The sequence below is a fragment of the Lampetra fluviatilis genome, chromosome 42 (assembly GCF_964198595.1).
Source record: "Lampetra fluviatilis chromosome 42, kcLamFluv1.1, whole genome shotgun sequence".
Classification (NCBI taxonomy): domain Eukaryota; kingdom Metazoa; phylum Chordata; class Hyperoartia; order Petromyzontiformes; family Petromyzontidae; genus Lampetra; species Lampetra fluviatilis.
Genome location: NC_136316.1, coordinates 2,414,320 through 2,427,854, shown reverse-complemented (window position 1 = coordinate 2,427,854; position 13,535 = coordinate 2,414,320). Strand labels below are relative to the sequence as shown.

Sequence of the window (13,535 nt, the reverse complement as noted above, 5' to 3'; positions counted from 1 at the left end):
CAGGGTCCAAATTTTCCACGTTCGGAAGTTACACCCCAACATTACTCAATTGGGATCGTAAATGGCGATCATCGCCCCCTACTGGCAGACTAACGGCCTCAGGTCACTCGTGCAAATGAAACTCATTGTGGTCTCTGGAATTCTCACCTCGTTAAACGAGATAAAGTAATAAAATGACCGTGAGCATTGCGTCTAAATGTGACCACGTCTTGAGATGCTGTACAGAAGCAGTGGGCTTTGTGTGGAGAACGAGGCAGTCAGTCGTAGACAGAGAGGAGAAACGGAACGTCTTGAGCCTCAACCGGAATAGGCGTAGCGGGCTTAACAGCATGGATGAATTACATAGCAGTGTTAAGAGTATTGCTCTGTGAATGGTACCGTATAGTCAAATTAACAGCATAGTTGTGTTAATGTTATCGCTGGCTAAAGAGTAGAGCTGGTGGGAATAGCGTCACCACGCGATTAGTACGTGGCACGATTGGTACAACTGTGCAAATTACAAGGACGACTCTACTTACAAAGATTGACTTACAAACTTTCAGAGAACAAACCTGTCCGTTAATTCTAGATTTGAAGCTTTCGTGACTGCAAGGATTCATATTCTTAGGTTTTTTCGGTAAAGTCACGTAGGTAAAAAAATTTAAATTAATGAAAGTAAAATAAAATAAAAATAAAAATCACGACGTTTCGGAGGCAACACAAGCTTCCGTCTTCAGGTGGAACCGTCACAGCACGCTTGCTGTATCAAGTAAATGAGAGATTCCAAGAGATACTACCCCGTATATATACTGGTTGAGGGGGGGGGTGGGCTAGGACAGGCCCCCTTTTTTATTATTATGGTAAGGTTGGTGTGGCTTGAAACTACGGCTAGTCTACATAACAAAGGACTGAGCCTTTGTTATGTAGACTGGCTGAGAGGGGGGGGGGGGTGCCAGAGTTGTTAAAGTGCAACTGCTGCTAATGAGACCGAGCCTCTGCCATGTAGATGGTAAAAGCACAAAAGCAGGTCCGTATGTCCAATTGCCTCTTCGGACCAAGAGTTGTAAGTTCAACCGCCGCGCAATGGATGGCGGTGGTTGTTCGGTGTCAACCACTGGCTTGTTTCGAGTCTCAGGACCCAAACACTGAAAGGGTGTCTAAGGTGTCGGCAGCTGTTGCCCGTTAACAAGTTGATTTATGAAGATAAGAAGAGAGCAACTGTGCAGGCATTTCTTGGTTAGTTTTTCAAGAGAGTAGAGAGGAAACACGAGCACCAAAGGGAATTAGCATCTACATCAGCAGAACATAAAGAACCAGTGGCATCTACGTCTGCAAAACATGAAGAATCAGTGGCATCTACATCTGCAGAACGTCAAGAATCAGTGGCATCTACATCTGCAGAACATGAAGAATCAGTGGCATCTACATCTGCAGAACATGAAGAATCAGTGGCATCTACATCTGCAGAACATGAAGAATCAGTGGCATCTACATCTGCAGAACATAAAGAATCAGTGGCATCTAAAATCTGCAGAACATGAAGAATCAGTGGCATCTACATCTGCAGAACATGACGAACAAGTGGCATCTACAGGAGATTATACAACTTTTAAACCCATTCCCCGTGTTTCGTGTAGATACCGTAAAATATGTTTGGAATCGACAGGAGTAAAGTTGAACTTATGGACAAATCGACTTACGAACAGACCTCTGGAACCTAACTCGTTTGTAAGTAGAGGGGTGCCTGTATACAGCTGTGTTAAAGTATAGCGGTATAAGTAGTATAGCTTCGTGGCCGTGTGAATTATATAGCCGTGAGAATTATACATAGTATGAATGGTTTAATGATGTTGCACCTATTATGTGCCTTGCAGCTGTGTGAATTATATACAGTAGCTGTACACATAGAATAGCTGTATGAAAAATATAGCTGCATGAGTCATCCTCCTGAGCAGGTCCTTATAACCAACCACTTGCTTTTTACATTTATTGAACAAAAAATACCCCATCCATCGTCAAGAGGCTTTAGCCCCATCTGTTTAATTCTCAGAAATATTGACTATTTATGAAGATGCAATGCCGAGATTAGCAAATTATCAAGAGTTCTATTGTACTCCGATATTTATTTGTACGGCGTAATATTGGCAATAAACGCACTGCCAGTTTTCATAAAATATCGTGATGTCGTGATTTAGTGCTCATGTGTATTTTATTCCCTGACAAGATATTTATTAAATAACAAAAATACATTAATTAAATGTCTAAATAATGGGGTTATTACCAATCATATCTGTAATTTACAATACTTTTTAAGGAATTGACGGCTCTGCGGTTATACGATTGTCATCATTTTTCGTAGCGCTTTCAATTTGATGAGTTTTGTTTAACTAACAGCATGTGCTTTATTATAAGCATCATACATTGATAGAAAGTTGCAGTGATGAGAAACCTTGTGATAGGCTTAATTTGAATGAACTGCAATTGGAGAACTTGGAACTAAATGTTCTATTCTTATTGGAAGTCCAGCAAAACACAAAAACAATACGATAATGCAAAATACAACTACAAAGTTATGCAAAACTGATATCACAAACACATTCCTGCGGAGGGAGCTGGTAGGAACGTTGGGTTGCTCGGTCAATGGCCAGGGTCAACGGCGGCGTGGTGTATTCCGCAAATATGGCCGACTGTGAGGGCGGGCACAAGCCGGCGTGAGTAGGTTAAACGTTGAGTTTTATAAGGGCACCACGGGGTGACCAGCCCCTCCCCACCCAGCCCCTCCCCACCCAGCCCCTCCCCACCCAGCCCCTCCCCACCCAGCCCCTCCCCACCCAGCCCCTCCCCACCCAGCCTCTCCCCACCCTCCCCACCCAGCCCCTCCCCACCCTCCCCTCCACACCCAGCCCCTTCGCACCCTCCCCTCCCTACCCAGCCCCACCCTCCCCACCCAGCCCCTCCCCACCCTCCCCACCCAGCCCCTCCCCTCCCCTCCCCACCCAGCCCCACCCTCCCCACCCAGCCCCACCCTCCCCACCCAGCCCCTTCGCACCCTCCCCTCCCCACCCAGCCCCTCCCTGCACGATGGATGGACGGACACAATAATCCCCTGTGGGCTGGTGTAACCAGTGAGTTCCTACCAGTATAATCGTAATGTCGTGACATGTAATATAGTCGTGTGACAAATACCATGGCAAACCAAGCAACGAGGTAATCCAATCCTTAGCATCACTGCCAGTATTGCTACCAATTATGCTTCAAAATTGAGTTTTGAAGTCCATACGGCACACGGCCGTTTTAATACGGGCAAAAAAAAACGCCTATTTGTTTGTGCTTCTCCCTTGTGATGGGACTTTGTAGGATAAACGTTGGGGTTTTTAAAGGGGGCACGGGGTGACCAATGAGGTCGGAATTGGTCTGTTATAAGGTAGGCACTGATAAGGGGTTGACAGGTATGGCTAACACAGTGAAGGGAAGGAATTTAATTTACAACGAGGCCCCCCCATCAAACTTCATCAGGCAACCACTGCTGTCAGTAAAACTGACCGCCCAGCTCTCACCTGTCGGGAGCGGGAGAGTGACGCACATTGAGGCCGGCTAGGTGCTGCGTGGGCAGGCGGCATGAGCTCAGGATGTCTCGCACGGTGGCCACGAGGTCGCCCGAGAGAAGCGTGAAGCTCACCGGTGTGAAGCCTGCAGCGCCACAGCAGGGATCGCCACAAACATCGCTATCCTCGTTGTTGAACATCTACACCAGCATCGTCAACATCTCGGTCATCTGTTAGCATCACCAGCAGTAACGGCATCATCAACATCATCCATATCTTCTCTGGCATCATCAACACCATACTAATGTTTAATATCGAGGTAATCTTTATCATAACCAGTGGCGTCATCATCAACAACATTGCTAGCATGATAAATTACATTACTTGGACTATCACTGGTATCAGCAGAATCATAATCTCCAGCGAAACGTTCTTCAAAATTGTAAAAAAATTAACCCGTAAAAACAAAGTTTTTCACTATAAATCCTTTATATGCGTGGCATCGGATTTATTTTATTATTCATTTCTGTTTTTCTTGAGTAAGAGTTTCATTTTTATCACATTGGTATTTTAAATTAAATATGAAAAAAAAAAATTCCTAAAAAGTGGAACATTTTGGAAAAATTTTTTCACGAAAATTAATTGTCACGCACAACGAGTCTCTGTGCAAAATGTCAGCTCGATTGGATCACGGGAAGTGGGTTAAAAAACGACCGAAAGATTTGCACGGTCGTAAGCGCGCAAGCAAGCAAGCAAGTGAACTTAATATAAAGGATTTAATAAAGGATTTAAAAATGTGCTTGCTTGTCAACGTAACTCCTGGCAAAAGGGCCTCCACAGGGCACTTCGAGAGCCGCGCTCTGCTACCGGTTTCTCTCGAAGGCACTCTCGTACGAGCTTGCTGGATCTCTACGACACAGCAAACCAAAAACTCACTGTGGGCCTGGGTGGGTGGATGGAAATGCGTTGTAGCTGACTGACAATTCACAATCCCTTGCTAATACTTATTTTATTGAGCACTAAGAAATCATGTGGCGCCAAAATCCGTGAAAATAATGTTTCATTTTCAACGAGTGCCAAACTGCACATGCGTGACCGAGGCAGTTGAGTGGACCGGGGGTGGGGGCTGACGGGGGTGGGGGCTGACGGGGGTGGGGGCTGACGGGGGTGGGGGCTGACGGGGGTGGGGGCTGACGGGGGTGGGGGCTGACGGGGGTGGGGGCTGACGGGTCTGCCGTACTGCACCATGACCAATGGAGAGGGGAGGGTGGGGAGGGTGGGGAGCTTGGCGGGTGGGATCGGCAACCGAACGACATGGCGAGTGCGTCTGTCCTCGCTTGTGAACAGCAAGGTTCTTTGTATGTTGAACGTCTTTCGCACCGTACGTAGCCAACTGTGCTAATCGGAGGTAAGGGAAATGATGAATAGTTGATGAATAATGATCGACATCGTATTATGGTCGATCATTCTGGATCATTTAAAAGCGCTGCCAATCCCCCCCCCCCAAACCCTGCCTCACGAAGACAACGAAACCCTTACAAGCCCCCCCCCACCCGGTACGATGGTGCCAATGGCATCACCAAGCCACGGCGATCAACTCCCGTCCAGCAGCACTTGTGGGAACAGAGGCGCGATTTTTCAATCCGACTTGCTGCCAAGTTGTATCGAGCCACCCTTACGTGAACGTATGGATAACCTTCGTCTTCTCCGTGCGTGTGTTGTCATCTTTGCATTGGTCGGTCGGCTTTCGTGAAACTTTTGTGTTGTACCAAGTTTCGATCTGCAATACCGACTGGTATTCTGATTTAGATTATAGGCTTTATCTGGTTGCCTCAGAGTGGTTTTAGTGTCCATGTACTGTGTTGCTTAATTGCGAGTCTGTTTTCTGCTGCCAAATCTATTAACCAGACCTACCAACGGGACAGTGGTGGATATGATGGAGCTGGTCACGAAGAAGGCAGTGACGCTGAAGTTGGTGATGCTGAAGGCCAGCATGATGTTAGCAAAGATGTCGCAGATGATGGCTGTGATGGTGATGGTGCAGCGATTGCACACGATGATGGCGCATACAATTGATGGTGCAAGCATTACTGCCAGAGTGATGGTACAGCACGGTGACATTGCCGGCATTGATAGCGGAGGCAGCGATGATGCAAGCGGTGGTGGTGCAGGCGGTGACGGCCGAGGCGTGTGTCCCTCACCGGCGCTGATGGCGGCAGGAGGCGCCTGCGTAGTGCGCACGTAGAACGTGACGTGCAGCGGGTGTGGAGCACGAGTGTCCGGCCTCTGCAGGCTCTCCAGGTACCCGTTGAGCCGCTTCAGGGAGCTCTCGTTCACCGCCTGCACAAGGCACCACGCGACGTAACGTCAGTCAGCCTACAGAACCGGCTGCACCCACCTCTATCCCGCTGCACAGGCAGCCCTTCGTGCGCTTCTGTGCCCCCCAAGTAGATGCTTTACATTATGACATGTAAATGCTGTAGTAGTAGTAGTAATAATGGACAACCCTTGTCAATGTACTACGACTGCATGAAGGCCTCCCACACGCCATATCCATCATGGGAATTGTTTGAACATACTTCACAAAGCTGGTCAGTTCAGGGGAGGATTGGGCATGTTGGGAGGACCGCTTCAGATGTTCACGTGCCACTGATGTTCGACGTGGCTGTGAATCTAAATCAGGTTGCGATGTTCATAACACAAAGGGCTAACCACTGCGCCACCGCTCCCCTGTGCACGATACAATGAAACAAATTGACAGCATGTGCTCAAGTTCTTCCGATTTACGTGATGAATGTTATTCATATGAATCATTTACAACCCTCAGGAGTTCCACGACTGCGTGAAGACCTCCAGTGCCAGTGTTGGTCGTAGTAATAATAATTATATGGATATAGCGCTTTTCATCAAGTATCTGAAAGCGCTGTAAATGACACAGCAGCAGCAGACACTCAGTATGAAAATATTATAAATATTTTTTTAATCATTTAATAAGCGGAAGCGTATAAATCAGTTTCAAAGTGCATTTTTTTAATATCTACAAACTCAGAAATCCTGATATCTCGTGGAAGAGCGTTCCATAGCCTAGGGGCTACACGGGGAAATTCTCGGTCTCCCATAGACCGAAACCTCGACCTGGGAATACAGAGAAGATCTGCATCATGCCCAGATCTTAGGGACCTTGAGGTGACATATGGGTGCAGCATGTCAATGATGTAGGCTGGGGCAAGATGGTTCACTCCTTTGTAAGTGAACCATAGGATTTTAAACTGTATTCTATGTGAAACTGGAAGCCAGTGCAGGGAGGTCAAAACGGGTGTAATAATGTGTGAAGGTGTTCTAGTTAACACCGTCGCGACATTATTTATGAAGGACCGCCGCATCTCGTATTGACATGCACCTTCGTCTCTTGATATATCTAGGGTTTTTTTTGTTTACCAAATTCGGAAGAAAAAAAAATGTCTCTTCTTGTTATTTTTGGTTGCTGCACCCCCCGTCATGGGGCGTTAGTCTGTTCGCAATGCTGGTTGGCGCAGGTCGGTGTAGGGAAGACCGGTATAGATACCAGTCACCACTGACTTGTTCAGGTAACAATAAGCCACTGGTTCAGGCTGTCACCAAGAAAGGTCAACTGGGTTCACAGGGCACTGCAATAACCACTGCACCCACTGCTCGACTCCATAAATGTTGTTGCATTACGTTAAACGTTGACATGTGGCATTTTAGTTTGCATTTTATTTGCCGCTATATTGCACCAATAGAAATAACTTTGGGAAAATAATTCGTCTTAAAAATTCAAGATAACATCGCCGTGCTCAGATCAGCCTGTTACCACCCCAGTTTTTACACCGGAGAAAAGCGGAGCCTTTCTCGCTATGAAGACATCTAAACGCTTCATAAACACAATAAAGTTTGGGAAATAAATCCCAAATATAGCATTGCATACAACAGTTATATAATGGCCCTATTCATAATTAGTTCTTTTTGGGTTAGATCATCGTGTGGGTGTAATGAAAATGTTGAACTATCACCATCGACCACCTGACAAAGCCGAACAATTGAAGTGTCACGTGGGCAGACATGCAAACTGATTTGCTTTACCAGCAAAACTGGAATGTTGAAGACAAGCAACATTTTTCACATCAATAGTTAAAAACTACGATTTTACTCTAAACGACCTAAACCAAGAGGAACGAATTATGAATGATAATACTGGTCGTAAAAGCCTACATATGTATCGTTCCGGATGACCGCTGCAAAGTATGATCTTGAGTTTTGATTATAATGTGCTGATCTTTAAAGGTGTATTGAAAATGTTTGATTCTGCTACTGATACTCCTGCTGTTATGGAGTGACTCATGCAGCCAGCTATGGCTGCAAAGTTTGGTCGTACATGTTATGTATTGTAAAATTTGAATCACAGTTCCTATGATCACTGTTACATTGTTTTTATAGCTTTATTTTTGTGTTTTTTAAAAGTTTTGGTTTAGCCATGTTTGTCTGTTGTAGTACAGAGTTGGCCTGATAACGTTAATCTACATCGTCTTATGGTTGTTATTGTTTGACGTGCATCCCGCTGGGATTTTTGCACACAGCGTTGAAATAAGGTGTTTTTTCTGGAAGACTTTGCCGTTTTTTCCAGGATATTTCTGTTGCGTGTAGTCACTTTGAGATGTTTCTTGTTCATGTTTTTGTTTTGTTGCGATTGCACCCGAGTCAAGAGCCGCATGGCTCACAGGGTTATACCTAATCAATGAAACTGAAATGAAACTGTATAACATTAACCAGTAGTGTCCTACGAGTTCAAGACGAACATCAGACGCGTAAATATAAATGATCAAGGGGGAGCTCGCCCTCTCTCGCGGGTGCTGGCAGAAGAAGTCTGGATGCACGGCGAAGTAGAACGGACGCAGGGCGTTGGTGACGTCGGCAGCGGAGATGTTCGCGAGGCCTCGCCATGCCACCAGCGCCAGCCTGGGTACAGGACACCTGCCGGCAACATCACACCGGACGAACGATGCAGCATCCACACAACTGACCATTCCACGCGATCCATCGGTTGAACGTTCAACCGGCCACGCCAACCTGCGTAAGGCCGTGGGAAGTGGTCGGACCTGTTCGCGGAGGTTTTATAGATACTCCGGTATCTTTTGACAAAACACAACATTTTGTACTGGCAATTGCACCGCTGTTCACGTTGTATAGTTTTAGAAAGCAATTCAGTTGCATGGCCCTTTAGTTGACATTTTACAGTGTTCTGGAGTTGTTTTAATTTAGAAAAATGTTCTTGGTGCATGATGAGTGCTAACTGTTGTCCACGGATCCAGAAAGATTGGAATGTACCGATCTACACGATATTCAGTCATCACAATCGACCAGCATTGTAGTGCACCTACACGACCCATCATCGGCAATGCTCCACCATCCATACACTTCACCCACATTGATCCACGCCATGAAAGTTTTACCACCTACATGTTCCACAATCCACACAATCCACCACCACACATTCAATTCCATGTAGCCCCAAGCTAATATTTAGGAAACTCATACAAAAACGGCATTTTTAAAAATCAGAACTTTTTCACTTCTACAGACTTACATGTACAGTCTACAACAACTGAAAATGTTAATGTACCGTCAAATATGTTTATGGTGATGAGTTAAGTGGTAGGAACCACCTGGTTCCACCAGCCATCCGTCGTGCAGGGAGGGGCTGGGTGGGGAGGGAGGGGCTGGGTGGGGAGGAGAGGGTGGGGAGGGGCTGGGTGGGGAGGGTGGGGCTGGGTGGGGGGTGGGAGGGGTGGGGCTGGGTAGGGAGGGGCTGGTCACCCCGTGGTGCCCTTATAAAACTCAACGTTTAACCTACTCACGCCGGCTTGTGCCCGCCCTCACAGTCGGGCATATTTGCAGAATACACCACGCCGCCGTTGACCCTGGCCATTGACCGAGCAACCCGACGTTCCTACCAGCTCCCTCCGCAGGAATGTGTTCAAAAGCGAGTAACAATGCTGCTGCGACCACCAGCCGCATCGTACCCGTCATCAACAGGTCAAAACGCAAGATCTCCTTCATGAATGGAAAATTAAAGATACAGCCACATGAGTGCGATTGTGGCCATGCCCAACCACCAACACTCTGGATCCATAGAGACACAGAGACGCATTGAGATATCGAGACCCAAGGAGATGGATTAAAGACAAGGCACAATGCGATTGTGGTTATGCACCCCAAACTTTGCACAATATAGCAAACCCGTAGAGACACACAGAGATACAGAGACCCACGTAGCGATATATAAAGACCCACTCAGACATACTCACAGAGTGAAAGACTCATAGAGATACGTAGAGACTCATATACTCATTGAAATACAAAGAGACACAGAGATACAGAGACCCATTGAAGAAGACAAGCCACACTGCAATTGTGGTCACGCAACACAAACTATGGACCATATAGTAAAACCGTAGAGACAGAGACGCATTGAGACACATAGAGACCCACATAAGAGATACTCATAGACACAGAGAGGCTCATAGAGACCCATATACTCAGAGATACCAAGAGACACACAGAGATACATAAAACCCCATAAAGATGCATTGAAGACAAGCCACAGTGCGACTGGTCATGCAACACAAAAACTACGGACCCATAGAGTTAAACCCCTGTACTGTGTGTGTATACTGTGTGTGTATATACTGTGTGTGTGCACTGTGTGTGTGTACTGTGTGTATACTGTGTGTGTACTGTGTGTATACTGTGTGTGTACTGTGTGTATACTGTGTGTGTACTGTGTGTGCACTGTGTGGGTGGGGGGTGGTTGTGTGGTTGTGTAGGTGGGTGGTTGTGTGGGTGGGTGGGGGGAGGTTGTGTGGGTGGGTGAAGGTGACCGACAAACTGCTTCGCAACAAAAACATGTGTGGTGTGTGTGTGGTGTGTAGTGTGTGTGGTGTGTGTGTGGGGTGTATGTGTGTGTGGTGTGTATGTGTGTGGTGTGTGGTGTGTGTGTGGTGTGTATGTGTGTGGTGTGTGGTGTGTGTGTGGTGTGTATGTGTGTGGTGTGTGTGTGGTGTGTGTGTAGTGTGTGTGGTGTGTGTAGTGTGTGTGGTGTGTGTGTAGTGTGTGTGGTGTGTGTGTGGTGTGTGTGTGGTGTGTGTGTGTGGTGTGTATGTGTAGTGTGTGTGTGTGTGGCGTGTAGTGTGTGTGTGTGGCGTGTAGTGTGTGTAGGGTGTGTGGTGTTTGGTGTGTGTGTGGTGTGTGTGTGTGGTGTGTGTGTGTGTGGTGTGTGTGTGTGGGGTGTGTGGTGTGGGGGTGTGTGGTGTGTGCGGTATGTGTGGTGTGTGGGGTGTGTGTGGTGTGTGTGGTGTGTAGTGTGTGTGTGGTGTGTGTGGGGTGTGTGCAGTGTGTGTGTGGTGTGTGTGTGGTGTGTGTGGTGTGTGTGTGGTGTGCGTGTGGTGTGTGTGTGGTGTGTGTGTAGTGTGTGTGGTGTGTGTAGTGTGTGTGGTGTGTGTGGTGTGTGTGTAGTGTGTGTGGTGTGTGTGTGTGGTGTGTGTGTGTGGTGTGTGTGTGGTGTGTGTGTAGTGTGTGTGGTGTGTATGTGTAGTGTGTGTGTGGCGTGTAGCGTGTGTGTGTGGCGTGTAGTGTGTGTAGGGTGTGTGGTGTTTGGTGTGTGTGTGGTGTGTGTGGTGTGTGGTGTGGTGTGTGTGTGGTGTGTGGTGTGGGGGTGTGTGGTGTGTGTGGTATGTGTGGTGTGTGGGGTGTGTGTGGTGTTTAGTGTGTGTGTGGTGTGTGTGGGGTGTGTGCAGTGTGTGTGTGGTGTGTGTGTGGTGTGTGTGGTGTGTGTGTGGTGTGTGTGTGGTGTGTGTGTGGTGTGTGTGTGTGTGGTGTGTGTGTGGTGTGTGTGGTGTGTGTGTGGTGTGTGTGTGTGGGGTGTGTGGTGTGTGTGTGTGGGGTGTGTGGTGTGTGTGGTGTGTGTGTGGTGTGTGGTGTGTGTGTGGTGTGTGTATGGTGTGTGTGGTGTGTGTGGTATGTGTGTGTGGTGTGTGTGGTATGTGTGTGTGGTATGTGTGTGTGGTGTGTGTGTGTGGTGTGTATGGTGTGTGTGGGGGGTATGTGTGGTGTGTATGTGTGGTGTGTGTGTGTGGTGTGTGTGTGTGTGGTGTGTGTGTGGGGTGTGTGGTGTGGGGGTGTGTGGTGTGTGCGGTATGTGTGGTGTGTGGGGTGTGTGTGGTGTGTGTGGTGTGTAGTGTGTGTGTGGTGTGTGTGGGGTGTGTGCAGTGTGTGTGTGGTGTGTGTGTGGTGTGTGTGGTGTGTGTGTGGTGTGCGTGTGGTGTGTGTGTGGTGTGTGTGTAGTGTGTGTGGTGTGTGTAGTGTGTGTGGTGTGTGTGGTGTGTGTGTAGTGTGTGTGGTGTGTGTGTGTGGTGTGTGTGTGTGGTGTGTGTGTGGTGTGTGTGTAGTGTGTGTGGTGTGTATGTGTAGTGTGTGTGTGGCGTGCAGCGTGTGTGTGTGGCGTGTAGTGTGTGTAGGGTGTGTGGTGTTTGGTGTGTGTGTGGTGTGTGTGGTGTGTGGTGTGGTGTGTGTGTGGTGTGTGGTGTGGGGGTGTGTGGTGTGTGTGGTATGTGTGGTGTGTGGGGTGTGTGTGGTGTGTGTGGTGTTTAGTGTGTGTGTGGTGTGTGTGGGGTGTGTGCAGTGTGTGTGTGGTGTGTGTGTGGTGTGTGTGGTGTGTGTGTGGTGTGTGTGTGGTGTGTGTGTGGTGTGTGTGTAGTGTGTGTGTGTGTGGTGTGTGTGTGGTGTGTGTGGTGTGTGTGTGGTGTGTGTGTGTGGGGTGTGTGGTGTGTGTGTGTGGGGTGTGTGGTGTGTGTGGTGTGTGTGTGGTGTGTGGTGTGTGTGTGGTGTGTGTATGGTGTGTGTGGTGTGTGTGGTATGTGTGTGTGGTGTGTGTGGTATGTGTGTGTGGTATGTGTGTGTGGTGTGTGTGTGTGGTGTGTATGGTGTGTGTGGGGGGTATGTGTGGTGTGTATGTGTGGTGTGTGTGTGTGGTGTGTGTGTGGTGTGTGTGTGTGGTGTGTGTGGGGTATGTGTGGTGTGTGTGGTGTGTGTGTGTGGTGTGTGTGTGTGTGGTGTGTGTGGTGTGTGTATGACCGTCAGCTCTCACCATGCTGCCGTGGGTGTCGAGAGCGCAGATAAGTGCTTGAGCATCGTGAGTGTCCGTACGGAGAGGCAGACAACAAAATCACGCAAACTTGGCCAAATCCGCCGCAAGCGACGTTGCTATCTCGTCAAGTAGCGCAACGCCTTCGTTGTCATACACAAAAACAAACAAAAAATCTGGCCTCGGTAACGGACCCGGATCGTCGATTATTATCTTGACGCGAGTGTTGAACTTCTTTCGCTCCGCTACGTAGCCCACCGCGATTGTACTTGTCCTGGCCGCCACCAACATAACCATGTCATCCCATGTCACAGGCAAATCCGACTCCCCAACGCTCACGAAATCCACCGCGGCCCCTTTGAATGTAACGTCGTAAGATTTATTCCATTTGCGGGCTGCCACCAAGTGAACGGAGGGGAGCAAGTTGCATCGTAGCGGAACGTCGGACGACACAACGACCACCTCGCATCATAACAACAACAGCCCCTACCGACCGCCTTAAACACGGCGGTGGTGTGGAGGTGGACGTGGGGCGTGGCGTCTTCCTCTGGGTACCACCCCAGCACTGCTCATGGACCACGGCTTCTGTGTTGCTCATCAAACGTTGCGCACGTGCGCGCGTGTGTTGGGGGAGCGGTGGTGTAGTGGTTAGCGCGTGACGTCATTTATGTACGGCCCCTTACTGGTCATCTGTGAAATAGAGCTTCATACCTCATCGGATTCCTGCGGGATATATAAAGATTATTACTCTGTAGAGAGAAATCTAGTCATTTATGTATTACCAATTGCAATTCAGTTAAAACTTCACAATGTGTCCAGTGAATGTGAAAACCAAGGCCTAAATCAGCGGTGGG

The 13,535-nt window shown here is 48.1% G+C and overlaps 1 protein-coding gene across 8 annotated transcripts in view; it reads right to left on the bottom strand.

Moving 5' to 3' along the window:
• TCAIM (T cell activation inhibitor, mitochondrial) overlaps positions 1 to 13,223 on the bottom strand; it is a 32,581-nt gene extending 19,358 nt beyond the window's left edge. For all 8 annotated transcript variants that reach the window (XR_013639923.1, XR_013639924.1, XM_078875681.1 and 5 more), the window contains exons 1-4: positions 12,685 to 13,223; positions 8,378 to 8,513; positions 5,726 to 5,864; positions 3,537 to 3,669 (exon numbers count right to left, since the gene is read on the bottom strand). Coding sequence is in view for 6 of the 8 variants with exons in the window: in XM_078875681.1 (XP_078731807.1) it covers positions 3,537 to 3,669; positions 5,726 to 5,864; positions 8,378 to 8,513; positions 12,685 to 12,728 (452 nt within the window). In the remaining 2 variants the exon portion in view is untranslated. The remainder of the gene's footprint in view (positions 1 to 3,536; positions 3,670 to 5,725; positions 5,865 to 8,377; positions 8,514 to 12,684) is intronic.
• Between the last annotated feature and the right edge of the window lie 312 nt (positions 13,224 to 13,535).